This window comes from Myotis myotis, unplaced genomic scaffold (genome assembly GCF_014108235.1).
Source record: "Myotis myotis isolate mMyoMyo1 unplaced genomic scaffold, mMyoMyo1.p scaffold_m19_p_2, whole genome shotgun sequence".
Classification (NCBI taxonomy): domain Eukaryota; kingdom Metazoa; phylum Chordata; class Mammalia; order Chiroptera; family Vespertilionidae; genus Myotis; species Myotis myotis.
In genome coordinates this window covers 78,316,977-78,342,741 of record NW_023416324.1, presented here as the reverse complement: position 1 = coordinate 78,342,741, position 25,765 = coordinate 78,316,977, and the positions used below count along the sequence as shown (strand labels likewise).

Below are 25,765 nucleotides of genomic sequence, written 5' to 3'. Positions count from 1 at the left end.
ATTGTTAACATGCTGGTTCTGTATTTCAGGCAAGTTAGTGAATTATCTGCACAGTACAGTCTCAAGGAAAGTGCTATATTGTTAGCTCCTAACCTACTGCCAGCGTGTTGTTAATCTGCAAGTTTAGAACTCCTAACATGGAGGTCATTTCTGTAGTAAACCTTCCACCGCATTCACCCCTGGCCATTCTGGTGAAATCTTAACCCCAGCTGGTTCTTTCTTAGGCAAAGAAAAAAGCAACGGAGATGATGGATGAGGATGAAGACGGTGGGTCAGAGAAGAAGTATAGGAAATGTGAAAAGGCAGGCTGTACTGCAACGTGTCCCGTGTGCTTTGCAAGTACTTCTGAAAGGTCTGTTCAGATGACTTGTCTTGGCCTCATATTCCTGCCTATGAGAGTGTTCTTTGTGAGAACATCAACCTCAAAGATAGTTTTACTAAAGATAGATATAAATACTGTAAGTCATCTAATAATAGAGACATTGCCCGTACATTCTGTACATACCACACCCTCCTATATGATCCTCCTGTAGACACAGCCATATCAGCTCTGCACAGTGGCCAATCAGTGTCCTCAAACCCCACCGCCTGAAGCTGAACTGCTTTTGTGAGCTGAGAGTGAAATAGGGTCAGGGATGGGGACACGGCAGAGAACTGTGGAGCTCCCTGTAGACCAGCGGGCGTTTACTTTCTCTAGGCTTCCATCCTCCCTCACACCACGTACCTCCTTTTCCAGTAGACGTAAATGGGGCTAACGGCACTTGCCATTCTTATTGGGATGACACCAGCTTGACCTTTCACTTCCAGAGAAAAATCTTCAGCGGAGGCCTCAGATTCAGTGAAACCTGGAACACAAATCCCATTTTTTAATCGCGAAGCGTGGTGGTGTTAGTGTTCATCGTGGCGTTGGATTTCATTCTTTTACTACATGATCGGCTGTTTGACAGCTCGTTTGCCAGACTGCCTGCTCCAGCTGGCCAGATTCATTCACTGTTCAGTAGTGGGACAGATGTTCTTACTAGAGACCACGCTTCTCTCCTTCACCCACGTGCAGCTTGCAGCAAGCACAGTGACATCCCTTGTTTTGTGTCATAAAACCTTATCATGGCTCCAGGGAGTCTTGATAAAACTCCTAAGTCTCAGGCCCTTGGTGTACAACCAGCTAGGTTAGGTCCTCTGGTCTAAGAACTTGTGTCCTCACCATGTGTTATCACCTATCAATCATCCATTCCACTTCCCTTGTTATTAGCTACTGGTTGTTAGGATTGTAAAGAGAGAATGCAACATGGGCTCATAGGAGATGCTTGATAACGTTTGTTTTTTAAAGTGAAGGGAATAGGGTGGGTTGGGAGGGATGGGGGAAATCTATTTTAGTGAAACAGAGGGAAAACTTTATTGTTGTTATTTTTGCTAAAATAAAGGAGGCAAATGAAAAAAAAAGTGAGAAGAAATGTTATTTATTTATTACCAAAGCTGCATGTTTTTGCTGTTTTCAGATGTGCCAAGAATGGCTACACCTCCCGATGGTATCACCTCTCCTGTGGGGAGCATTTCTGTAATGAATGCTTTGACCATTACTACAGAAGGTCTGTTCTCTCATCGTTGGAGGTTTTTGTAGTGGAGGGGGTCAGATGGTTGAGGCTGAGCCTACAGGCTTACTGAATTATTCCACTGTTGCAGCCAGCCATGCCTGCATTGACTACAACTTGCCAGACCTTTATGCTGTAGTTTGCCTGTGTGCGTGCTTACGTGTGTGCACATTCAAGGTTCAAAACTATCTGCTTCAATGAGACAGTTATTCTCTTTAGTCTGCCAGATCTGAAAGCTCTAGGACAGGGGTGGGCAACCTTTTTGTGAGTGCGTGCCAAAACCAGCAAAATCTCTGACTCAAAATTCTTCTGCGTGCCAACCCTAATTTTTTGAGAACATGTTACGCCTACTTGATATCTCTTAAGGTGTACGTATGTGAAGAACCTTGAAGAAATAATAAAATTCATTCGAGCGACAAAAACACAGTATATGATGATGAAAAATACATTTATTTTTTTAATGTATACATGTTATGTAAAATTATTTCTTTATCTAAGATGCACCTACACTGAATTTATCTGAAAAATAAAAAAGTCGATATTAAGAAAAAAATTGTAAATGGAAGATTATAAGAGAGGGTTTCACGTGCCAGCAGAAGTTACTGGCGTGCCATGTTTGGCATGCGTGCCAAGGGTTGCCCACCCCTGCTCTAGGAGCTGCTTTACTATTCTGTGACAGTGCATAGGGGGATGAATGCCAAGATTTGGGGGAAGGTACTGACAACTAGAGGGAGCTTGGACCGACAGGTAGCAGCTGTCCCTTCCTAATAGTTTTAGATTTTAAAACTGATAGGAATGCAACTGACCCGACAGGCTCTTTTATGGGTACCATAATAATATCCCCCTCTTCATAATATGGCTAGTTAAGTCCTTTACATAAGATTTTCTAACCTGCCTTCTGTTTTGAATTAGCTTGATATGTTTATTTTTATTATTTTCAGCCATAAGGATGGATATGAGAAATATACTACATGGAAAAAAATATGGACTAGCAATGGAAAAACTGAACCTAGTCCCAAAGCTTTCATGGCAGACCAGCAACTCCCCTACTGGGTAAAAAGCACTTGTGCACCTAAATGCAAGAAAAATGGATAAAAATACTGATCTGGGGGGATACTGATTTTGGGGGAATTTTTCTTTTACTACATTTATTGTTTTATGTCTGTTAAAGCAAATCACATTTTTTATTTTTATAGGAAACTTCAACAGAGTATAAAGAAGAAACTAAAGACTTATCACCAGCTGGTGATAGCCATTGTTAAGCTTACATATCTTTTATCTTTTCTTCTGATAATTGTCTAAGTATATCTTTAAAGACAATTCCATGCTTTATATAAAATTCTAATAAGGTTTAACATTTTACTTTGAATATAATTTTGTTAACTTTTAGCTTTTTTATTAATTTAACTTTATATTATTTTTTCCATTTAGCCATTCTTTGAAAATAAATTGTAGTATTGCATATATTAGATAAATATCCCATCATTTAATAAATGATTTGCTAAATTTTTTAATATCACAGGTAGATTCAAGCTTCTCTTGCACACTTAGAAATTAATTTTTTTTTAAAAATGAAACTTACATAATATAAAATTAACTATTTTAAAGTATACCATTCAGTGGCATTTAGTACCTTGTCAGTGTTCTGCTCCCACCACTTCTGTCTAATTTCGAAGTATTGTCATCATTCACAAAGCAAACGATGGCAGACCTCTCATTTTTCTATACTCTAGTCCGGTGGTCGGCAAACCGCGGCTCGCGAGCCACATGCGGCTCTTTGGCCCCTTGAGTTTGGCTCTTCCACAAAATACCACATGCGGGCGCGCGCACGTAAAGTGCGATGGAAACTTCGTGGCCCATGCGCAGAAGTCGGTTTTCGGCCTGGGCAGGTCTATTTTGAAGAAATGGCGTTAGAACAGCCGTGGGCAAACTACGGCCCGCGGGCCGGATCCGGCCCGTTTGAAATGAATAAAACAAACAAAAAAAAAGACCGTACCCTTTTATGTAATGATGTTTACTTTGAATTTATATTAGTTCACACAAACACTCCATCCATGCTTTTGTTCTGGCCCTCCGGTCCAGTTTAAGAACCCATTGTGGCCCTTGAGTCAAAAAGTTTTCCCACCCCTGCGTTAGAAGAAGTGGGAGGTGTTGGGCGGTCAGGAGGTCGGGCGGTCGGTTGGGCCACAGGAGATGCAGCGCAGGCGCAGGTGGGCTGCGGCAATGCAGTGCGGAGGAGGCGCACGATTCGTGCACAAGTTGAGTGAGCCAGTCAGTCAGCAGTCTCATTGTGCAGTGGTTAGTGATAGTCGCGTCTGCAAATAGTGCGCGGGTGACAAAAAGACGAAACAAGTATACAAGACGAGTGGATGGGAGAGTAGGAAGGGGTCGACCTCAGCGAACGTACCTCAATCAGATTGAGGACATTTTTAGCAAAGGCCAGCTTAGGAGTACCCTAATTAAGTTAATAATAATGTACCTACCTATATAGTTTAAGTTTAAAAAATTTGGCTTTCAAAAGAAATTTCAGTCATTGTACTGTTGATATTTGGCTCTGTTGACTAATGAGTTTGCCGACCACTGCCCTAGTCCCTTGCAAACATTAAATTGATTTCTGTCTTTATGAATTTACCTATTTTGGATGTTTTATATAAAGGAATCATGTAGTATGTGGCTTTTCATGTCTGGCTTTCACTAACCATAATGTTTTTGAGGTTCATCCATGTCTTAGAATATGTTAATTCTTTGTTCCTTTTTATGAGTGAATAATATTTCATTATATAAATTTGTCTAATTTATGTAGTCATCTGTTCATGAGCAGTTGCTTTCATCTTTTAGTTATCCAAAAAGTGCTGCTATGAATATTTATGTACAAATATTCATTTTAACACCCATTTTCAATTATTTCAATACATATCTAGGAATAAAATTGTTGGGTCACATTCTATGTTTAACTTTTTGAGGGTCTACCAAACTGTTTTCCTTAGCAACTGCTGCAGCATCTTTCATTTGCATCCAAGGGTTTAAATTTCTCCACATCCTCACCAATTTATGTCTCCCCACCCTTTTTTGTTGTTGTTGTTCTAGCTATTCTAGTGGGTATAAAGTGGTATCTTACTGTGATTTTGATTTGCATTTCCCTTATGACTAATGTGTCTTTTCATGTGCTTGTTGGCCATTTGTATATCTTCTTTGAAGAGATATCTGTTCAAATCTTTGCCCATTTTAAAATTGGGTGTTTGTCTTTTGTTGTTGAGTTGTAAGAGTTCTTTATTCTGGATACTAAACCCTTACCAGATATTAGGTTTGCGAATATTTTCTCCTGTAGGTTGTCTTTTCACTTTCTTGATAGTGTCCTTTGATGCACATAAGTTTTTAATTTTGAAGTTTAGTTTATCTATTTTTTCTTTTGTTGCATATGCTTTTGGTATAATATCTAAGAATCCATTGCCAAATCTAAGGTCATGAAGATTGACTCTCCTAATTTTCCCTCTAAGAGTTCTATCATTTTAGCTCTTATATTATGGTGTTTGATCCATTATGAGTTAATTTTTGGAAATGTGTGAAATAGGAATCCAGTTTCATTCTTTTGCATATGGATATCTGCATGCTTTTAAAAAAAAAATAAACTTTTTATTTTGGAATAATTTTAAATTTACAAAAGAGTTACAAAATAATAATGAGAGTTCCCAGATATTCTTTACCAGTTTTTCCTAATGTTATCATCTAACACACCATGATTGTTTGTCAAACTAAGAAATTAACATTAATACAGTACCAATAACTATATTATGGACTTTTTATGGGTTTCATCAGTTTTTTCACTAGTGTCTTTTATTGTCTCAGGATCCTATCCAAGATACCACATTGCATTTAGTGCGTAGTTTGTGACTCACTGTAACTAAATTTAACACTGATTATTTCCTTAGGTTAGAGCTCGGAAACCTTTCTGACAACAGTAGTCATCAGATCCTATTGCACTTTTTTGGTGCCTGAGCTAGTATTAAATCAGAAATTATGGGGTAAAAGTGTATTATAGGGGTAATAGTTATGCAAGGGAGAAGAAAAGTACTTAGAAGTACTAGAAGGTTGGTCAAATCATGTGGTGAAGATGGCAAAGTGAGTGGTGGAGGAGAGAAATGCAGGCTCAAGATTAGCCAACTGATCGACCTTGACATGTTACTTTCCATTTAGGTTCAGTGTACAAAACCCGAGTGTGGAAAATGGAGGCAACTTACCAAGGAAATCCAGCTTACTCCACAGATAGCAAAGACCTACCGCTGTGGTATGAAACCAAACACTGCTGCTAAGGTACGATCTCTGTTGGTTTTTCTTTTGAATTCATTGCTAGGTTAATTTAGTTGTTAGTAAATAGTAATGGTATGTATTTCTTGTTTACTGTATTGCTCATTGTATCAGTATTGTATTGGTCCACTTACATATAACAGAACACCAACTACAGTGGCTTACCCAATGGAGGATTTTATTTTTCTCTCATTATGAGCAGGGTTGGTGTAGTTGCCCAAAGAAGTCTTGTTGTTTCTAGTTCTGCTACAAGATGGTTGCTGCACCGTCAGCCTTTCTGTCCAAACTCTAAGCAGTAAAGATGGGAGAGTCAAAGAGCAAGAGAGCTGTGCCAGCTGAGTCTCTCCCTCTTTAATCGGGAGCTTTCCTGCAAGTTCCAACAGTAGATTTCTATTTATATCTCATTGGCTGGAATAAGATTATGCAGCTACTCTGACCAACAATAGAGACAAAGGAAGAAAATCCTATATTAAAAAAAAAGAAAAAAGAAAATCCTATATAATAAAAGGCTAATATGCAAATTGTCCCCTTGGGAGTTCGACCGACTGGGAGTTTGACTGCTTGCTATGATGTGCGCTGACCACCAGGGAGCAGTATGGAATGAAGGAAGGCCCCAGCCAGCATCCAGAAAGCCCCAATCGGCGCTGATCGCCAGCCAGGCCTAGGGACCCTACCATTCATGAATTTCGTGCACTGGGCCTCTAGTCCTATATCATAAAACCCTAATATGCAAATCGACTGAACAGCGGAACGACCAGTCTCAGTGACACACACTGACCACAAGGGGGCAGACGCTCAATGCAGGAGATGCTCCTTGGTGGTCAGTGCACTCCCACAGGGGGAGCACTGCTCATCCAGAAGCCGGGCTCATGGCTGGCGAACACAGTGGCAGTGGTGGGAGCCTCTCCCGCCTCCACTGCAGGCAGGTAGTAAGGAGGGAGGGGTCCCGGACTGCGAGTGGGTGCAGGCCAGACTGAGGAACCCCCCTCAGTGTGCCAGAGTTACATAGTACAGAGAGGTGATTTTTTAATATATGTGCATGAATTTCGTGCACCGGGTCTCTGGTATTTTTTATATTTGGCAGTTACTTAGTTTTTAAAATGTGTAATTGCTTTAATGGGTTAAAGCATTCATTTACACAAATGTCCCTGGTTTCTTCAGTACTTTAAAAAATGTTAGAAGTCATAATCTTGGGAGTAAAATACTTTCTTTAAAAAATTGAGATATAATTCACATGTCATAAAATTAACAATTTTAAAGTATACAGTTCCATGGTTTTTGGTATATTCACAATCATCACTTGCAAAATATTTTCTTAGTTCAAATATTTCTCATAAAAGAATGAGTGAAAACTTTTATAAAGTTTATGATCAAGTTTTTTAAAGCCTGGGAGTTAAGATATAAATACTATTAAAGCAACTTATAAATATTGTAAACATTTGGAAAATTTTGCTAAGTGAAATGGTTGAGAAATAGGGTATGGACATTTAGGAATTATATTGGTATTATTTTAAATTTTACATAAGTATTACATGAATATAATCTCAGGGTTTTAAAAAAGTAAATTGAATATGTGTGTGTGTGTATATGTATATATATAATACAGAAATAAAAAATGAAAGTCCTCCTTAACCATTTCCTCCTTTTCACCCTAATAGGTAACTACTCTTAATAATCTATCCTGCTAAAACAGCAATTTTCAATTGGTACGGTGCAAGAATTTTTAAAACATGCAATACTTGACTATTTAGTCAGGGTTACAGACCTCTTTTCCCTTAGATTGTCAAATAAAAAAATGACAACAGCCAACACAACAATAGCCATCTGGTGTGAATGAATCAAAATTATACCAATATTTTTGTCAGATTGGCAAAAAAAATTTTTTTTTGGCGTGCTGCAGGATTTTAGTAATTAGTTTATGTGTTCCATGAAATGAAAATTGCTGTATTAGGACTTTTTTTATGCATTTGAATACATATTTCTGTTTGGCACATCTTTTAAGGCTCTTGATACAACTTAACTACTTAAAGGTTAAAGGCTTATAGTACAGAGAGATCATTTTTTAATATATGTGAAATTGCTCTTTTAAAAAAATATATTTTTATTGATTTCAGAGAGGAAGAGAGAGGGAGAGAGATAGAAACATCAATGATGAGAGAGAATCATTGATTGGCTGCGTCCTGCACACCCCACACTGGGGGTCGAGCCCGCAACCCTGGCATGTACCCTGACCGGGAATCGAGCCATGACCTCCTGGTTGATACCCTGACCGGGAATCGAGCCATGACCTCCTGGTTGATACCCTGACCGGGAATCGAGCCATGACCTCCTGGTTGATACCCTGACCGGGAATCGAGCCATGACCTCCTGGTTGATAGGTCGACCCTCAATCACTGAGCCACGCTGGCCGGGCTGCATCTTTCTTTTAATTGAGTCATAATATATGCACGGATCTTCAATGCATTTTATTGAGTTTTGGAAAATGTCTACATTGTGTAACCAATACCCAATTAAGATATACTTTTCTACTACCTTAAAAAATTCTAGTTATTTCCTTCCCTACCACTAGAGGCGATCACTGTTCTGATTCTTACCAGAGTTTTGTCTGCTCTCTTTATTGCTGAGTGGAATACCACAACTTGTTTAACTATTTTCCCTGAAGGGCATTTGTGATGTTTTAAATTTTTTGCTATTATGAATAAAACTGTAGTGAACATTCTGTGCAGGTGTTTTTTGTGGACCTATGGTTTCATTTCTTAAAGGTAAATACATAGGAGTGGAACTGTTGAGTCAGATGGTGAATTTATATTTTAGAAACTGCTAAATGGTTCTCCACAGTTGTAGCATATTGAAACATTTGGTGGTGTTAACTCTTTTAAAAAAATTTTTAATTTCAATTTTAGCTGTTCTAATGGGCATGTACTGGTATGTCATTGTGGTTTTAATTTTCATTTCTCTGATGGCTAGTGATGTTAAGTATCATTTCATATGCTTATTGGCCATTTATACCTTGTCTTTGGAGAAATACCTGTCTAAAACTTTTTTAAAGATTAGGTTTGTTTTGTAGAAGTTCCTGAGTAATCTGGATATGAGATATAATCTTGAATATTTTTCCTGGTTTTTGTCTTACCCTTTTATTTTCTTAATGTCTTTTGATGAGAAGTTTTTAAGTTTGAAGCCTAGTTTACTCATTTTTTTATGTTTAGATATTTTGAAATCATTGACTCTCAATTTACAGATAGTCTCATATGTTTTCTTTGAGGAGCTTTTTAGTATTAGCTTTTACATTAAGGTCACTTATCTCATGTTAGTTTTTGTTTTTTATGCGAGGTATAAGGTCAAGATTCAATGCTCTTTTCAGATAAATATTTAGTTGTTCAGTACCATATGTTGAAAAGACTGTTTTTTCCCTTGAATTATCTTGGCTTTGTTATCAAAAGTCCGTTGGCCATACATGTTGGTCTATTTCTGGACTCTGTTCCATTGATCTCTTCGTTTATTCCTACCTCAGTACTCAGCTGGCTTGCATATTGTATCTTTATAATAAGTCTTAAAATTAGGTAGTGCAAATTCCTCTGTGTTTTTGTTTTTCAAGATTATTTTGGCTATCCTGGGTTCTTTATGTTACCATGTAAACTTTATTATCAGCTTGTCAATATCTACAAAAAGGCCTCTGGGATTTTTTTTTGTCATGCATTGACTCTATAGATAATTTTAAGAAGAATTGACATTCTTACATTTTTTCTGTCTTTTAATCCACAGGTCAGCAAACTATGGGTCAAATCTGCCTCCCCCCACCTGTTTTTGAAAGTAAAGTTCTATGGGAACACAGCTTTGCTCAGTCATTATGTATTGTCTGTGGCTGCTTTCATGCTGCAGTGGCAGAATGGTTGTGACAGAGACCGTATCAGCCACAGAACCTACCATTTACTACCTGGCCCTTTACAGAAAACGTTTTCAACCCCTGTTGTGACCCCGAGCATGTGCATCTCCCCATCTTCTCAGGATCTTTAATTTCTCCCAACAGTGTTTCCTAATTTTCATTGAGGATGTCTTTTGTTAAATAGATTTCTAGATATTTTGTGTGTTTTTTTCCTGTGATTGTAAGTAGAATTTATTTTTAACTTCATTTTCAAGTTGTTTGTTGCAATGACATAGAATACAATTTTTATTTGTTGATTTTATACCCAGAGGCTTTGTTAAGTTATTAAATTTATTACATTTCATAGGCCTTTTTGTAGATTCCTTTGGGTTTTCTATAGTTGCAACAACTGTGAATAAAGGCTGTTTTGCTTTTTAAAAAAACTCATCTTTTTGCTCTCTTTTTCTCTTGCCTTACTACACTGGTCAGGACCACCAGTACCATGTTGAATAGAAGTTGGAGAGTAGACATCCTTGTCTTATTCCTGACACAGGAGGAATGTGTTCAGTATTTTATCATTATGTATAATGCTGGCTGTAGCTTTTCACAAATGCCTATTATCAGATCAAAGAAGTGCCTTTGTGTTCCTAGTTTGTTGAGAACTTTGTATTATGAATGGAAGTTGGACTTTGTCAAATACTTTCTCTACATCTTGTATGATGACCATGTGGTTTTTCTCCTTTCATCTGTAAATGTGGTGAATTAGACTAATTCTGGAATGTTGAAACTACCTCACATTCCTGGAAAAAAATCTCATTTGTTCTTAATGCATTATCCTTTTAATGAATTGTTGGATTCAGTTTGTTAATATTTTGTTAAGAATATTGGCATCTGTGTTCGTGATGACAGTTTTCTTTTCTTGTAATGTTCTTCTTGGGTGTTGCTGTCTGAGTTATGCAGGCTCCATAAAATGAATCCAGAAGTATATCCCTCTTCTCTATTTTGTTAAAGAGTTTGGGTAATGTTGATATTTCTTCTTTAGCATTTGGTATAATTCACTAGTGAAGTAATTTGGGTCAGTTTTCTTTGTGAAAAGTTTTAAAATTATAAATTCAGTTTCTTTAACATATATGACAATGTAGGTGGTTTTATTCTACCTGTTTTAGAGTGTGGGTGTATTTTTCCAAGAAATTTGCCTATTACATCTAGATTGTCAAATTTGTTAACTTAAAGTTGTTTGCATTGTTCCCTTATTCTCCTTTTAATGTCAGCGAGCTCTATGGTGATATCCTTGTTTTTATTTTGGATGTTGGTAATTTGGGAGTGAAGGGTAGGAAGCACAGATCTAAGCCTGGGACCAGGGTCCTGGATTGAACAAATCTTGTCCTGAAACCTTTCAGTTTAGCCTTTAATTGATTCTTGAGCGCAGTCTTCAGAGTAGAAGGCCTCTCTGAGGGATAGAAGAGAAAACGATGGGAAGGGCTGACGCTGAGGCGGTGGGTAATTCATTTTTCAGGCTGAGTGCGCTGATGGGAATTGGGGTTTGAGGAATGAAGGTGCACGCGCTTGTGTGGCAAAGGGGAAGCTGCCGAAATAATGTCATGGCTGCACTGGATTTAACCAGGCCCTGTGTCCAAGATTACTTCTCAAGCCAAAAGTAGACTCAGTGGCATTTCATTATAATGTATAAAGGAGAGTTCAACCAAGAGTAGGAAAAAATAGCAGACTATTTTAATAGCAATTAGCCTTTGGGCCATTTTCATTCAACCTATTTCTGAAGTTTCTAAACAGTTCTTCTAACAATTAAAATTTTTTTTAAAAATATATTTTATTGATTTTTTACAGAGAGGAAGGGAGAGAGATGGAGAGTTAGAAACATCGATGAGAGAGAAACATCGATCAGCTGCCTCCTGCACATCTCCTACTGGGGATGTGCCCGCAACCCAGGTACATGCCCTTGACCGGAATCGAACCTGGGACCCTTCAGTCTGCAGGCCGACGCTCTATCCACTGAGCCAAACAGGTTTTGGCAACAATTAAAATATTTTTGGATGACTTGCTTACTAATGTGTGTTATTAAATACTGGGTATAATTTTACATAAAAAGTTTATATTAAAATCATTTTGATTTGTGCTTTGACTAGCTTTAGTTTAACTATCATTTGGAATTACTAGTATACATAATCCCTCCTTTCTTTTACCTGCCGACAAAGGAATGTACAACTTTAACTACTAATTGTTCAAAATATCCATGTCCCTTTTTTTGTTTATTTGACTTTTTGGGGGGATGGTAATTGTCCTTTTCCATATTTTTTAGTTTAAGTAGTTTTTGAAAAGTCTGAATTCTTCTTTAGAATGAGTTTATTTTTAGACCAATGATACATGTTCATTACTGAAAAAGTCAAACAGTATAGAAAAGGACAAAGATGATAACAAAAGAAAACTCGTGCAGTCATCATCATGAAATAACCATACTAAATGAGATTTATTTAACAGTATATCTTCATCTTCATGTATTTCAAGCAACAGACCTGGCTGAGAACTTCCCATGTTAAGAAATAGTACTTACTATGCATGCTGGTTTTATGTAAAATGATTGCGTAGAGCAAAATTTGAAATCAGCAAAAGAAGCCAAAATGAAATAAGAAGTTGTTGAACATAGGATAATTATTTCTTCATCTCCAGAAATAGTAGTAGAATCACTTTGTTTCAGTTGCATGTTTCAATTTTAGATATTAATTCACGCCCTGCTATGAAAGTGGGAAAAGGAAGTTATGTCACACGTTAGCCCTCCGCCCCCTTTCCTTGCTCCCAATTTTTGTTAGTGTTTCGTGTTTTAGTTTAGTGTACTCCGTCAGAGTAAATGTACCCTTTATTTTCCATAACCACCATCCCTCCATTGCTTACTCTTGCTTCTGTATTTACTGGGTTTAATACTCCCCACAATTTCTCTCACCACAGTTCCTTCTACCCCAAGTTCTTTATTTTGATGCATCACGTAGTTGAATGTATTTTAACATCAAGAACTTTTTTCCAGGAGGACTGAGAGGTCTCAGATTCCTTAAGCTTTTGAAAACTTAATTGCCTTTCTCTCCTTCCAAACCCTCTTAAAGTTGAAGGCTTCCCGGTCTTCTTAAATGCCAGCTCCTAAGTAGAGTATCATGTTTTACACTTCTTCCCCCCTCCGCTCCATCCCCAAATTGTCCCTTGAGAGCTACTGCTCCAGGCTGTTACTGTCTGTAGCCTGAAGTTTTGAAATATTTATTTAAATGGTGTTTATTGATTCAGAGTCCCTTTGGTTTTGAGCTTGGTATTCAGTCAAGGACAAAGTCTGGAAAGGTTTATTTGTAAAATAACATTAAAAAGAATGGGAGCATGCCCTGGCTGGTTTGGCTCAGTGGATGGAGCGTCGGCCTGCGGACTGAAGGGTCCCGGGTTCGATTCCAGTCGAGGGCATGTGCCTTGGTTGCGGGCACATCCCCGGGGAAGGGTGTGCAGGAGGCAGCTGGTCGATGTTTCTCTCTCATCAATGTTTCTAGCTCTCTGTCCTTCTCCCTTCCTCTCTGTGGAAAATCAATAAAATATATTAAAAAAAAAAAAAAGAATGGGAGCAAGCTATGCACACTGTTTTGGAACTTGCTTTTTTTCATTTAGTATGTCCTATAGATATTGCCATCTCAGGACCTAAAGACCTCTTTCTCTTTAAAGCCTGTATCATACTCTACTGAGTGGCTGTAACCTGATGTATTTCACATGATTGAGAGCATTTAGGTGACTTTTAAACGGTTGTTGTTAGCAGTGCTGTGATGAATAACTTTATATTTTTGCCATTTTTCTGTATATTTGTAGGATCAATTCCTAGTTATAACATTTCTGTGTCAAAGAGAACATACCATTGTTTTAATATGAAATAATTCTTAGTCACAAAAGAGGATTTATCATTTGCGTGTAAGGAACAAAGAATTAAAGCAAACACTCATGTATCCAGCAGCTGTAGAAGCTGAGCATTATTACCAAAGCCTCTGTCACTTCCTGGCACCCCTCACCCCTTCCCTATCTTCCCTTCACTGCCAGGACACAGTATTCCGAATTGTGTATTTATTATTCCTCAGCTTCTTGTTACATATTTACAAAACCCTAAACAGCGTGTAAAGTTTTGCCTACTTTTGGACTGGCTGTACATTGTATCATCTTGTTTGTATTCTGCAGCTTGCTGTTTTCACTCAATGTGGAGGTTTTTCGCATGCGCCCATGTTGATGCCAGAGCTCTGAGCTATTAATTTCCCCTGCTGTGTAGTATTGCGGTGTGTGACTGTACCACGATGTGTCTATTTTCCTGTTCACGGGCTTGACCGTTGTTTCTGGTTTGGGGCTCTTACACCCCACGCTCCTGTGAGCATTCGTGCAAGCCTGTCCTAGGGCACAGGCCAAGTTTCTCCAGAGCGCATCCCCAGGGCCAGATCCGCGGGGCTCTAGGGTATGCCAATCTACAGTTTACTTAGGTAACTTTTTTCTTGAAATATATAAACAGAAAATGCATGTAGCTCTCAATTTTCCCAAAGTCCCCATTTAGCCAGCTTCCAGTAAAGAGACGGAACACTTACCGGCCCCTCACAGTCTCCCAGCACCCCCTTTCCCTCACAGCCTCCTTCCCTGGCTATTCTGACCGAAAACACTGCAGATGTTGTGCTTGCCTTTGAACTTTATGTGAATGGAATCATGCAGTGTGTTTTCTCTGGGGTCTGGCTGCTTTCTCTCTCCGTTGTGCTTGTCAGGTACATCCGCGCTAGAGTGTGTGGCTGTAGTTTGTTCGTTCTCATCACCAGACAGTGACCATTGTTTGACTATGACACAGTTTATTTATCCATTCTACTCTTGATGGGCTTCTGGGTTGTGTTTAGCTTTTTTCTGTTTTCTAGCTTTTTTCTATTCATTCCTTTTGAACATTTTCTGCTTCTGTTGGTGCACATGTATGAGGGCCTCTCTGGAAAATATAACATGCAGTATGTACATCTTCAGTTATACAAGATAATGCCAAATTATGGTTCATTTAAAAGTTTCATATTTTGTCCCATTGCTCTCCAGAGTTATTCTTTCTTTCTTTTTTTAAAAAATATATTTTTATTGATTTCAGAGAGAGGAATGGAGAGGGAGATAGAAACATCAATGATGACAGAGAATTATGGGTTGGTTGCCTCCTGCACGCCACCCACTGGGGATCGAGCCCACCACCCAGGCATGTGCCCTGATCAGGAATTGAACCTTGACCTCCTGGCTCTTAGGTCAACGCTCCACTGGCCGGGCAAGAGTCATTATTTCTTTAGCTTTCCACCTGGATGTTCTTGTGAGAGCAGCTTCATGCATACAGTGGTTTATCACAGTTTTTTCTTTGCCAGTCTAAAAGGTGAAAAGGGATATCTTCTTGAAGGTAAATTGTTACTGAAGACTATATTTTACAAGTAAAGCTAATTAACACTTGGTTTGCCTTTCAGCCCGAGACCCCAGATCATTGTTCCCTCCCAGAGGATCTAGTGAGTATTTCTGCATGTTCTAGATTGGAGTTCATTGCCTCTCCAATGATAAGCGCTATGTGTAAATGACAATAACAGTTTCAATGTAACATGATAATGATATGATGAAAATGCTAGCAATAGTGGTGTTATAGGCGATCCTCCCCAACTTAAAATAAAGTTATATTGCTTTGCATTAAAAGGAGATAGAGAGGAAGAAACTGCTACCTTGCTTTACGATAAAGATCAGGCTTGTTATACTTTTTTTTCATGGGTGACTTTACAACTCTGCTTGAATCCTTTCAAGAAAAGAACAAGGGGCCTAAAGTTTGGTGGTCTTGGCCCAGATTCAACTGTGAGAGTGTCCTTGTGTATTCAGGCCTTGATGTAACTGCTTTGTCCTGGCCCTTTGTGGAAGGGAACGGTGTCTTCAGCTGGCGAAGCCTCACACATTTCATTCCTTTTTAAAAAAATACATATTTTTATTGATTTTAGAGAGGAAGGGAGAGAGAGAGAGAAACTTCAATGATGAGAGAGAATAATTGATCGGCTGTCTCCTGCACGCCTCTTACTGGGGATCAAGCCCACAATCCTGGGCATGTGCCCTTGACTGTAATCAAACCTGGGACCCTTTGGTCCACAAGCTGAAGCTCTATCCACTGAGCCATACCAGCTAGGGCCACATTTCATTTCTTATGGGGCTTTGCTACTGGAGCTGGCACAATCCATGGGCTGCATAATCAGAGCCAATGGCTGTTTCATAGAACGCCTTTTTAAGACTCTTGAGTTTTTGAAATTCTGAGGTTCTGGGTTTTTCTGCATTTCAGTAATTCAGGATTATTAATTTGCAGTTTTTCTAGATTTCTGAATCGCAAGGACCGTGGTTTGTTTTCAGGCAAAGGAAGACTTAACATCTAGAAAATCTATTTTAAAACCATTCTGTTATATAAAGGGGGGTGTGAAACACACACATACACACATTTTTAAATAATTAGTTGTTCCCTAAAACATTTCCATGGTAAACTAGTGGCCCAAATAATACGGGATTAGGATAGACAGGATGAGACTGTAGAAAGGAAGGAAAGCGTAAATACAGTGCCTTATGAATCTGACCCTAACATTAGACCATTTAGCATGCAGAAGAATTTGAGCTTTGGGACAAAGGCCATACTCTTGGGATACATGAACTTTTAAAGTTTGGAAGATTCATTCCCTTGACGTTCATCTGCCAGTCATTTATTTTTGTGCTTCATTAAGGAGGGGTCAGGATCAGGCTTCTAGCCATATCACCTGTCTACCCTTTTTCCGTTTCTGTGGATTCTAGGGGCACTTTCAAAGCAATTTCTAAATTTTCTGAGTGCCTGTATTAGCTTCCTAGGGCTGCCGTAACAAATCACGGCAAACTGGGTGGCGCAAAGCAACAGGAGTTGATTGTCTCATAACTCCAGAGTCTGTATGTCTGAAATCAAGGTGTTAACGGGGCCGTGCTTCCCCTGCAGGCTGTAAGGGGGGATCCTTCCTGCTCCTTCCAGCTTCTGGTGTTGCCAGCAATTCTTAGCATTTCTTGGCTTATAGACACATCACTTCAGTCCCTGCCTCTGTCATCACATGACCCTCTCCCCGTGTGTTTTCTGTCTCTCTGTCTCTTCTCTTCTTCTAAGGATGCTAGTCATAGCGAATTTAAGACTCCAGTATGACAAGGTCTGCGAGACATTGTTTCCAAAAATGGTTATGTTCTGAGGTTCTGGGGGAATACTATTTAGCTTAGTATAGCGGGTATTTTATTACATTAATAGACTGACTAGATCAAGTACAAGTTCTTCATTGGTATGTGTCTTCACGATGACAGTGGAATTTTTTATGGTATATGGACAAAATGAGAGCCAGGTGTCCGGGAATGGCGAGTGTGTTGAGAGAACACACTTGGAGTAGCAAGATCAAATGCTAGTTTATTAGTCACTGTTTTAGTTTCTCATGTTCCAATGCAGAGGTTGGGAGCACCCTCAAGTGAGCTTCTATGGGGAGGAAACACTGGGGCGGGGGGGGGGGGGAGGCGTTAATAGGATGGCAGGGGCTCTCTGTTGGGTCCTGACTCAATTTACCAACATAGCTGCAAGACCCAGGAAGTGTAAGCGAAGGGAAGAGCTTGGGTGAATGTTTTGTAAGTCACCTGCATTCTGCCCTCTCTGTGGTCTATTTGGAGTGTCTGAACCCTCAGTTTACTCTGTCCTTGGCGCTCTGCTCAGAAGGGGGTCCATAGAGGCAGCCCTGGTGTGTTGAGGAAGGGACTGAAGCTTTCTTTCTTTTTGGTGCAGCTCTGCCATCAAGGGCCAAACCTAAAACAGGCCTGGAGAACAAAGATTGCACACAGAAATGCCTTTGGGGCAAGGCACTTAACAATGAATGTGATTTGTAGGGAGTGTTGGGGCTTGTAGTCAACTGAAAATTGCTTGTCCCAGATTTGGACTCTGTGAAATTTGCAGGGCAAACAGGATGCATCTCCAATCTGGATGAACTCTGTAGACCCTGAGTTCACAAGCCCCTGCTTGATGGCAGCTGGCATTTGCTGGGCGCCTAGAAAACTAACATCAGAGGGGCTCTGGATCAGATTCTTAGGATTCTTGGGGCATGTATTCAGCCTCACTTTTAGAAAAGGCTGTCTAACGTAGGATTTGTGGAGTTTGCTTTACAAGCCGACCAGCTTTTCTTTTTATTGCAGGAGTTAGTCATCATGGGGATGCTTTGATCCAGTGATTCCATATGTTAAGTCAACTCTGGAATGTGGTCACACATTTAAAGACCAAACATAGCTTTTACTTGTTCAGCTCTACATTTAGCATCTATTTTGATGGTTGTCGTGTACTTTTCCCTCTGAAAATATTTTTGTAGCCTCTGGCAAAAAGCAGTAATGCTTGGCTACTACTTAGGTGAATTATTTTTTTTCTGCCCAGTTTTTCAATTTAAATTATCTTTGGCTTCTAGTAAAAAGGGGGATGGAAGATAAAATGATTACGGAATAGAAAGTTGTCCTGTCGCACTTACACCGGCAGTGCAGTCAGTGGGTGCAGCTTCAAGACCGACCTGGGGTTGGTGGGTTTGCCGAGGAGGGGAGGGCGAGAGGGGAAGGCTGTTGCTGTGTATCTGAAACAGCTCTGTCTTGGAAACATGGCTCTCCAGGTATCGCCAGCCACTTCCGGTTCTGAATCTGAGTGTGCCGAACTCTGGTGTAGGATTGCTGAGTGGGGGAAGGCAGAGTAGAGGGGCTAAGGATGAATACCGTGGAGACAGTCATCTGTCCTTGGCTGGATCTGCATGTACATTTCCTGTCTGCCATTGTCCCTCTTCGTCTTGCTCTGCCCATTTCAGAGAGTGTCGGAAGTTTCCAACCATTGGTGGTACTCCATGCTCATTCTACCTCCTTTGCTGAAAGACAGCGTGGCAGCACCCCTGCTCTCTGCCTACTACCCTGACTGCGTTGGCATGAGCCCCTCCTGCACCAGCACAAACCGCGCAGCCAGCGACGCCAGCCCCGGGAAGCTGGAGCACGCCAAGGCGGTCCCCTCTGTGCTGGGTGAGAGCTGGTCCTGGCACTCCCTGCTTCCCCCCCACACCCCCCTCAGTCCCTGGAAATGTGTGGGTGAGCAGAATGGAAGAGACTTAGTGTGTGCAGCATGTGCTATAAAGCACCTCATTACATCATAGATTTGGTTATGCTGTGGATGTCGTATCATTTGTGTATATTGTGCAGTTAATTTTTCCCTCAGTGATCGGAAAGCCTGTAACACTTGTTCAGGAATCGTTGTGTACAGAGTTTAATGAGTATGTTTTTGAAAGCTGGATAAGTTGATGATAATGCAAACTCTAACATTACCAGAAGAAATCTTTGACTATCTGAGCGTCCTTCTTTTTATTCTGAGTCTTTCTACTTCTAATTATGCCCTGGAGAATTTCAGCAAAATGATTCACTCTTGAAAAAAATTCAGAACTTTAGGTCAGGGCAGGCATGCTTGTCGGGCATGACTTTAAGATTCCACATTGGAATTCTTTGTGTACAAGCAAGAATTCTAGATTTTCTGCCTGAACACTTTTTTCTTTTTCTATTTTATTTTTTAATTGACAACTTCGTTTTTGATGATGTGAAAAGATTTTGACATTGTGGCCCTGTCTTAAGGTTTTTAACTCTGGGCCCTCCAAAATGTAGCTGTGGTCGAAATGAAAGCAGAAGAGAAACAATTCCAGTGTTAGTTTAAGTGGGATGGAACGGGCACTCAAATTAGTGGGTTTGCACATTTGTGAAGGACAATTTGGCAGTGTGATCAAAAACTTTCATCCTGCGAATGTATCCTAACTAAATTATCAAAGTAAGTTATAAAGTAAGTCCAAAGATTTTTGTGCAAAGAAATTTGGGTGGCATTGCTTATAATAGTGAATAATAGGATGAAGTTTCAATGCCCAGCATTAGTGGAATGATTAAATGATAAGAAAATATTATGTCCATTGAAGTCCAGGGTAATGACATGGAAAACTATTCTCGATGTCATAAGTTAAAAAAAATAAAGTTAGAAAATATAAAGTAGCATTTTTTTCTGGCTTTGTAAAAACAAATTTCTATAATATTAAAATTTTCCATTCAGAGAAACAGCACTGGTAGTCTGTAAACCCCCTCTCAAAGATTATCAGGAGTTAGTGATTGCTATTTCCCCTATGAACCTATTCATCTTATAATCAGAAAAATTCCAAGTTAAAATATTTTTCCATGGGGAGTTGGTGTTCAGTAGGTACAGAGTTTGAGTTTTGCAAGTTGTAAAAGTTTTGGAATCTGTTGTACAACAATATGGATATACTTAACACTACTGAACTGTACACTTAAACATGGCTAAGATGGTAACTTTTATAGTATGTGGGTGTTTTTTTTGTTGTTGTTTTGTTTTTTTACCAGAATTACTGCTTTTAAAGAATTGTCCATACCATGGAAATTAAATTTGTGAAGAATGAGAAAAATATGTGTTTAATTTCCACATATGTTGTCTAACTGGAAGGAGGAAGCAGAAATACAGTAGGACAGACTTGGCTGTCCTTGTTGATTTGATAATGCGCTTTAATTCACCTGCATTTGGAGGTGACAGCTTGGAGCATTTGCCTGTTTGTGCTTCTGTCAGTCCCAGGCATGAACCGGTACTTCCAGCCTTTCTACCAGCCCAATGAGTGCGGCAAAGCCCTGTGCGTGCGGCCGGACGTGATGGAGCTGGATGAGCTCTACGAGTTCCCAGAGTACTCCCGCGACCCCACCATGTACCTGGCCTTGAGGAACCTCATCCTGGCCCTGTGGTACACTAACTGCAAAGTAAGTGCAGGGCATGGTAGCTCCAGCACGGGACAGAGACTTCCCTTAAAAGAGAGGAGCCAGGCTACCTATGGATAGAACCTTTCGACCAGGCTTTCTCCACCTCGGAAGCGTTGAAAGTTTCAGGGGATAGCCTTTGTGTGAGGGGTTGTCCTGTGCATTATAGTATGTTTAGTTGCATCCTTGGCCTCTTCGCCCCCTAGATGCCAGAGCACCCCCAGTTGTGACAACCAAAAATGTCTCCAGCTATTGCCAAGGGGGGCAAAGTCTTTCCTCCCTGAGAACCACCACTTTAGACCATGTGTTGTTGGAATCTTAACTCTCTAGTGAGTGAGTGTAAGGTGCAAAGTTTGGTTCAAACAGTTCCAATGGCTACGCCAGGAGAAAAGGTGAAACACTGAAGACTGGATTAAACCATTGAGGGCAGGATATATATTCACCTCATTATCCTCAAACAACCTTTGCTCTCTGTTGGGACTGAATAAAAGTTAGGGATTTATACATACAGTACCAGCCTTGAAAGGGGTGAAGATACATTTTTGGTGTGTGGTATGTGTGGTGGAAATACAAGCATTTTTTTAAAAAAGAAAACACCACAAAGCCTTTTCTGACCCCAGTATTTTTCTGATTTATTAATTTCTTCTGCAATTATCAAGGGCTTCTCAGTGCAGATCATTTTGCAAGGCCACCAAGAAAGATATGCCCGCTCCACCCTAGTATTTCACTGGATTAGACTCCAGTATGAGGTGACCTGATTAAGTGATGGGTGTTAATGCCATTTATACAAATTATATCCAGGTGAGTATGCTGGGCAAGGTAGAATTAATTATTCATTTTGTCCCCAACAGGTTTGATACAGGTGCTCAATAAACATTTGCTGAACTGAACAAAATTGTGCTCAGAATTTCCTGTGAATAATAATAAAGATACAGTTTTTAGAAACAGCATCAGATTAATTTTTCTTCACATTTTAAAATTTGACTTTGAATTTTAACTTATACTGGGGACAAATCATAAAGAAAAAAAATCCTGAACTTGTCAGCCTGGATCCATTTAAAATTTTTTAAAAATGTATTTTTATTGATTTCAAAGAGGGAGAGAGGGATAGAAACATCAATGATGAGAGAGAATCATTGATCGGCTGCCTCCTGCACACCCCACACTGGGGATCGAGGCTGCAACCCAGGCAAGTGCCCTGACAGAAAATTGAACTGAGACCTCCTGGTTCCTAGGTCAGTGCTCTATCACCAAGCCATGCTGGCCCGGCCCGTTTTCATTTTTAATGAGAAGAGTTTTTACCGTGGCCTTTGTTACATGGTTTATATAGGGTATATATTTACTACCTTAGTGGTAAAACACAAATGTTTGCAATAGAAGAATCAAAGACTTTGAAAGGATTGTTTTTAAATTTCATAAATACAAACAGTTTATCTTCTGAAGCAATGAAGGTCAACGTTGTATGTGTTATTTTTGACTACTTCAAGTGTATAGTCATCTTCCTGTATTTCAAGTTCTGGTGGAGCTGGGGGTTGGGGACAAGTAAAGGAGAGGCCAGGGGTAGGGACCCCCACTCCCACCTCCAGTGCCTGTTCTAACTTCACACCAGGCCCAGGCCGCATTACTCTGGGATCTTTGAAATGGATCAAGGCCTTGCCAAAGCTGGGCCAAGCAGCGAAAGGCAGTGCTGTCTTTTTTTTTCAAGTTCCTCAGTCAGTCCCCCCGCATCAGTGATAAGAGTCCAACTTTTCCTGCTGCCAGTACAGAGAGCAGCCTGGGTTTCTACAGGGGCCTTTGTTACATTGTTTATTGAGTCAGGAATATGTTATTCGTTACATAGTCTGCCCCCATACTCCCTTCGCAGTCATTCTTAGCAAAGGGAAGCTTATGCGATAAGATACAAATTGTTATATCTGCCTTTTGTCCCTTCACCAGGCAAGCCTCCCTTTGATCTTATTTCTTCATGTTAAATAATGAATTTGAATGACCTTGAGAGTTTCCTTTTTTTAAAATCCTCACCCAAGGAGTGAAGATATTTTTTCTATTGATTTTTAGAGAGAGTGGAAAGGAGGGTGGGGGGAGAGAGAGAAATATTGATGTGACCCAGACACATCGATGGCTGCTTCCTGCACACACCCCAACAAGGGATTGGGATTGGACCAGCAACCCAGGAAAGTGCCCTTGATCGGGAATTGAACCCACGACCCTGGGTGCCCAGGCCAACGCTCTAAACACTGAGCCACACCAGCCAGGACCCTGATAGTTTCTTTTTATTGTGATAAAATACACACAACATAATATTTACCATTTAAATGATTCTAAAATGTATATTTCAGTGGCATTAAGTACATATACAATGTTGTTTAGCCATGACCACTATCTAGTTCCAGAAATTTCCATCACCCATAGAGACACCCACAGTCCTTAAGCAGAAACTCCCCATCCCTCCCTTCCCCCCAGCAGTCACTAATCCACTTTCTGTCTCTATAGATTTGCCTATTCTTGACATTTCATATAAATGGAATCTTACAACATGTGGCCTTCTGTAATGAGCTTCTTCACCCAGCATACTGTTTTCAAGGTTCGTGCCTGTTGTAGCATGGATCGGCACTTCAGTGTTTTTTATGGCTAAGTAATATTCCCTGTGCGGATAAGCCACATTTGTTTCTCTGTTCAGCTGTTGGTGAACATTTTTGTGGCTATTTGAACAGTGCTACTTTGAACATCTGATTTCAGTTCCTGTGGGCATGTACCTGGGAGTGGAATCGCTGGGTCATGTGGTAATTCTATGTTTCACTTTTTGAGGAACCAAGAGTTGCTTTTTGTTTGTTTGCCTTAACAGTTTGGTTTTATTTTCCAACACAGGAAGCTCTGACTCCTCATAAATGTATTCCTCACATCATCGTCCGGGGTCTCGTGCGCATTCGGTGCGTCCAGGAAGTGGAGAGGATACTTTATTTTATGACGAGAAAAGGTCTCATCAACACAGGCGTTCTCAGCGTGGGCACCGACCAGCGTCTTCTTCCTAAAGATTACCACAGTGTAGGTGACTAGCTCTAGCAATACACCCCTCGGCCAGGATAAAGGCCAGTACGGTGCTGTTGATGATACTAGCAGAAGTCACATTATCACCATAAAAGGTGTAAAATAAGCCTTGCTGGAGTATGTGTTTCTCTGGAGAGGATTCTGTTTCCCTGGACTGTAGAAAAGAGGAAGGGATTACTTAAGAAAAGTACTAAAGTATTTTCTTTAGGAAAATAACTTCCTGCTATGGGCATCAAAGAAATGTAGATGAACCATTTGCTTGGTAGTTAGTACCTTCCAGAACAGATAAAACAGCAACTGTTTTCATTGCTCTAATTAGATTTTTTTTTAATTTATCTTTATTGTTGAAAGTATGACAGATGTCCCCTTTTTTTCCCTAGTGACACCCCCACCCCCGCAGGCCTTCACCGCACTATTGTCTGTGCCCATGAGTAATGCATATATGCATATAAATGCTTTGGTTAATCTATCCCTGCCCCCTTCCCTCTGAGATTTGTTTGTCCCGTGCTTCTGTGTCTCTGGATCTATTTTGTTCATCGGTATATTTTGTTCATTAGATTCCACATATGAGTGAGATCATGTGATACTTCTTTCTCTGACTGGCTTATTTCACTTAGCATAATATTTTTCTTTTCTTTTCTTTTTTTTTTTTTAAAGAAATCAGTCATCATTATTGGGGCTGGTCCAGCAGGATTAGCAGCTGCTAGGCAACTGCATAACTTTGGAATTAAGGTAAGATTTTTTGCTCATGGAGGTGGAAACAGATGGTTAACTGCTCCTCTGGTCCAGATTTTCTAAGACTTAGAAACCACTTCCTGATTTTAGCAAAGAATGCTGAGTACATGGTATCTTTATGTCTTTACACTTGATCCGAGAAAAGATACAAGATTTGAAATTGGTTTAATAAGAGAAAAGTAAAGGAAGATAAAAATTCCCACAGCTTTGGAGAGAGTTTAAGACTATTGAGCAACCCGGAAGAGATTTTAAGTTGGTATCAAAGTAGAAATTCCCGACAGGTTGTTACTGACATAATAGCAGGGTCACTGGGAAAAATCCTTTATTCCTGCAATAGTCTGAGACAACAGATAGCAGTTTGGAAATTCACTGTTTCTTTTATAAAAGTTTCTGAAATACCTGGTTACATTTTCTTATGCAAATTAAAGGAACCTTTTGAATCTTATGCCTTGAGAAATAAAAATCTTTGCTTTTGGAAGCAAGATTGAATTACTTAATCCATGGTTGAGACAGGATTACATGACTTTTGAAGTACTGTACGTATTTGGGGTTGCCTGCTTCCCCGAGGTGGGAAATTTTTTCTTTTTATCTGGTATTTTGCTTTATTCCAGTTGTTCAAAATAGCCAAGATAGAAACTATTACAAAAACCATTTGTGCAGTTCAATGTCTAATTTGTATTAGACTCATTCAGATTAACCTTAAGTTTCTGTGGCTTCCTAAATCTGACACATATCTCCCTTTTAAAAACTTATTTTGCAAAGACGTTGGTTTTCACTTAAACCACGCCTGAAAATGAATTTGGTAAAATTGAGTTAGTCTCTTTGCTCTTCTCCATCTTTCTAAAAGAAATGACGACTTCTTTTTTCACAAAATCTTCTCTGAAGGAGGTTTCAGGGACAAGAAAAGCTTTCAGTAGCTGTGCCTGAGAGAGGTTTTCCTCTTGTTTGAATGGAGGACCTAAGTCTTGAATTACATTGTGTTGCTGACAAAGCAGAAGTATCTGAGTTGGATTTATAGGATGCACGTTTGCATTTGCAAGTATTTTCTTAGAGCTGTTAAGATACGAGGTTTTTTAATTGATTATTTATTTCAGTGTTAGATGTTGGGGCCAAGGTTTCTTGTTTGCTTTTATTTGGGAAACTCATAGATTATGTTACAGGGGAGGTTCTTACTATGCAGAGTCTTTGATGTTCAGCCTTCTTCTCACACTAAAAGGAAACTAGAAACCGATGGTTCTGTGTTAATCTAAAGAGAAGGAAGGTAGGGAGGGCAGAACCACCAGCTGTAGCCTTTCTTGTTGGAAAAAATGAGGAATGTAGGTCTTCCAATATTCAGAGGATCTGTATTACTCTTCCCTTTCTCTCGCCAGGTGATGGG

The 25,765-nt window shown here is 39.7% G+C and overlaps 1 protein-coding gene across 11 annotated transcripts in view; it reads left to right on the top strand.

The window, feature by feature from the left end:
* Positions 1–25,765, top strand: part of KDM1B (lysine demethylase 1B) — a 51,877-nt gene that overhangs the window by 5,273 nt on the left and 20,839 nt on the right. For 8 of the 11 annotated variants that reach the window (XM_036347527.1, XM_036347525.1, XM_036347523.1 and 5 more), the window contains 9 exons: positions 225–352; positions 1,497–1,586; positions 2,531–2,642; positions 5,784–5,900; positions 15,249–15,287; positions 18,633–18,837; positions 20,426–20,610; positions 23,473–23,649; positions 24,310–24,384. In XM_036347527.1, coding sequence (XP_036203420.1) covers positions 225–352; positions 1,497–1,586; positions 2,531–2,642; positions 5,784–5,900; positions 15,249–15,287; positions 18,633–18,837; positions 20,426–20,610; positions 23,473–23,649; positions 24,310–24,384 — 1,128 coding nt within the window. The remainder of the gene's footprint in view (positions 1–224; positions 353–1,496; positions 1,587–2,530; positions 2,643–5,783; positions 5,901–15,248; positions 15,288–18,632; positions 18,838–20,425; positions 20,611–23,472; positions 23,650–24,309; positions 24,385–25,765) is intronic. The other 3 variants (XM_036347522.1, XM_036347521.1, XM_036347526.1) reach the window with 3 other exon arrangements.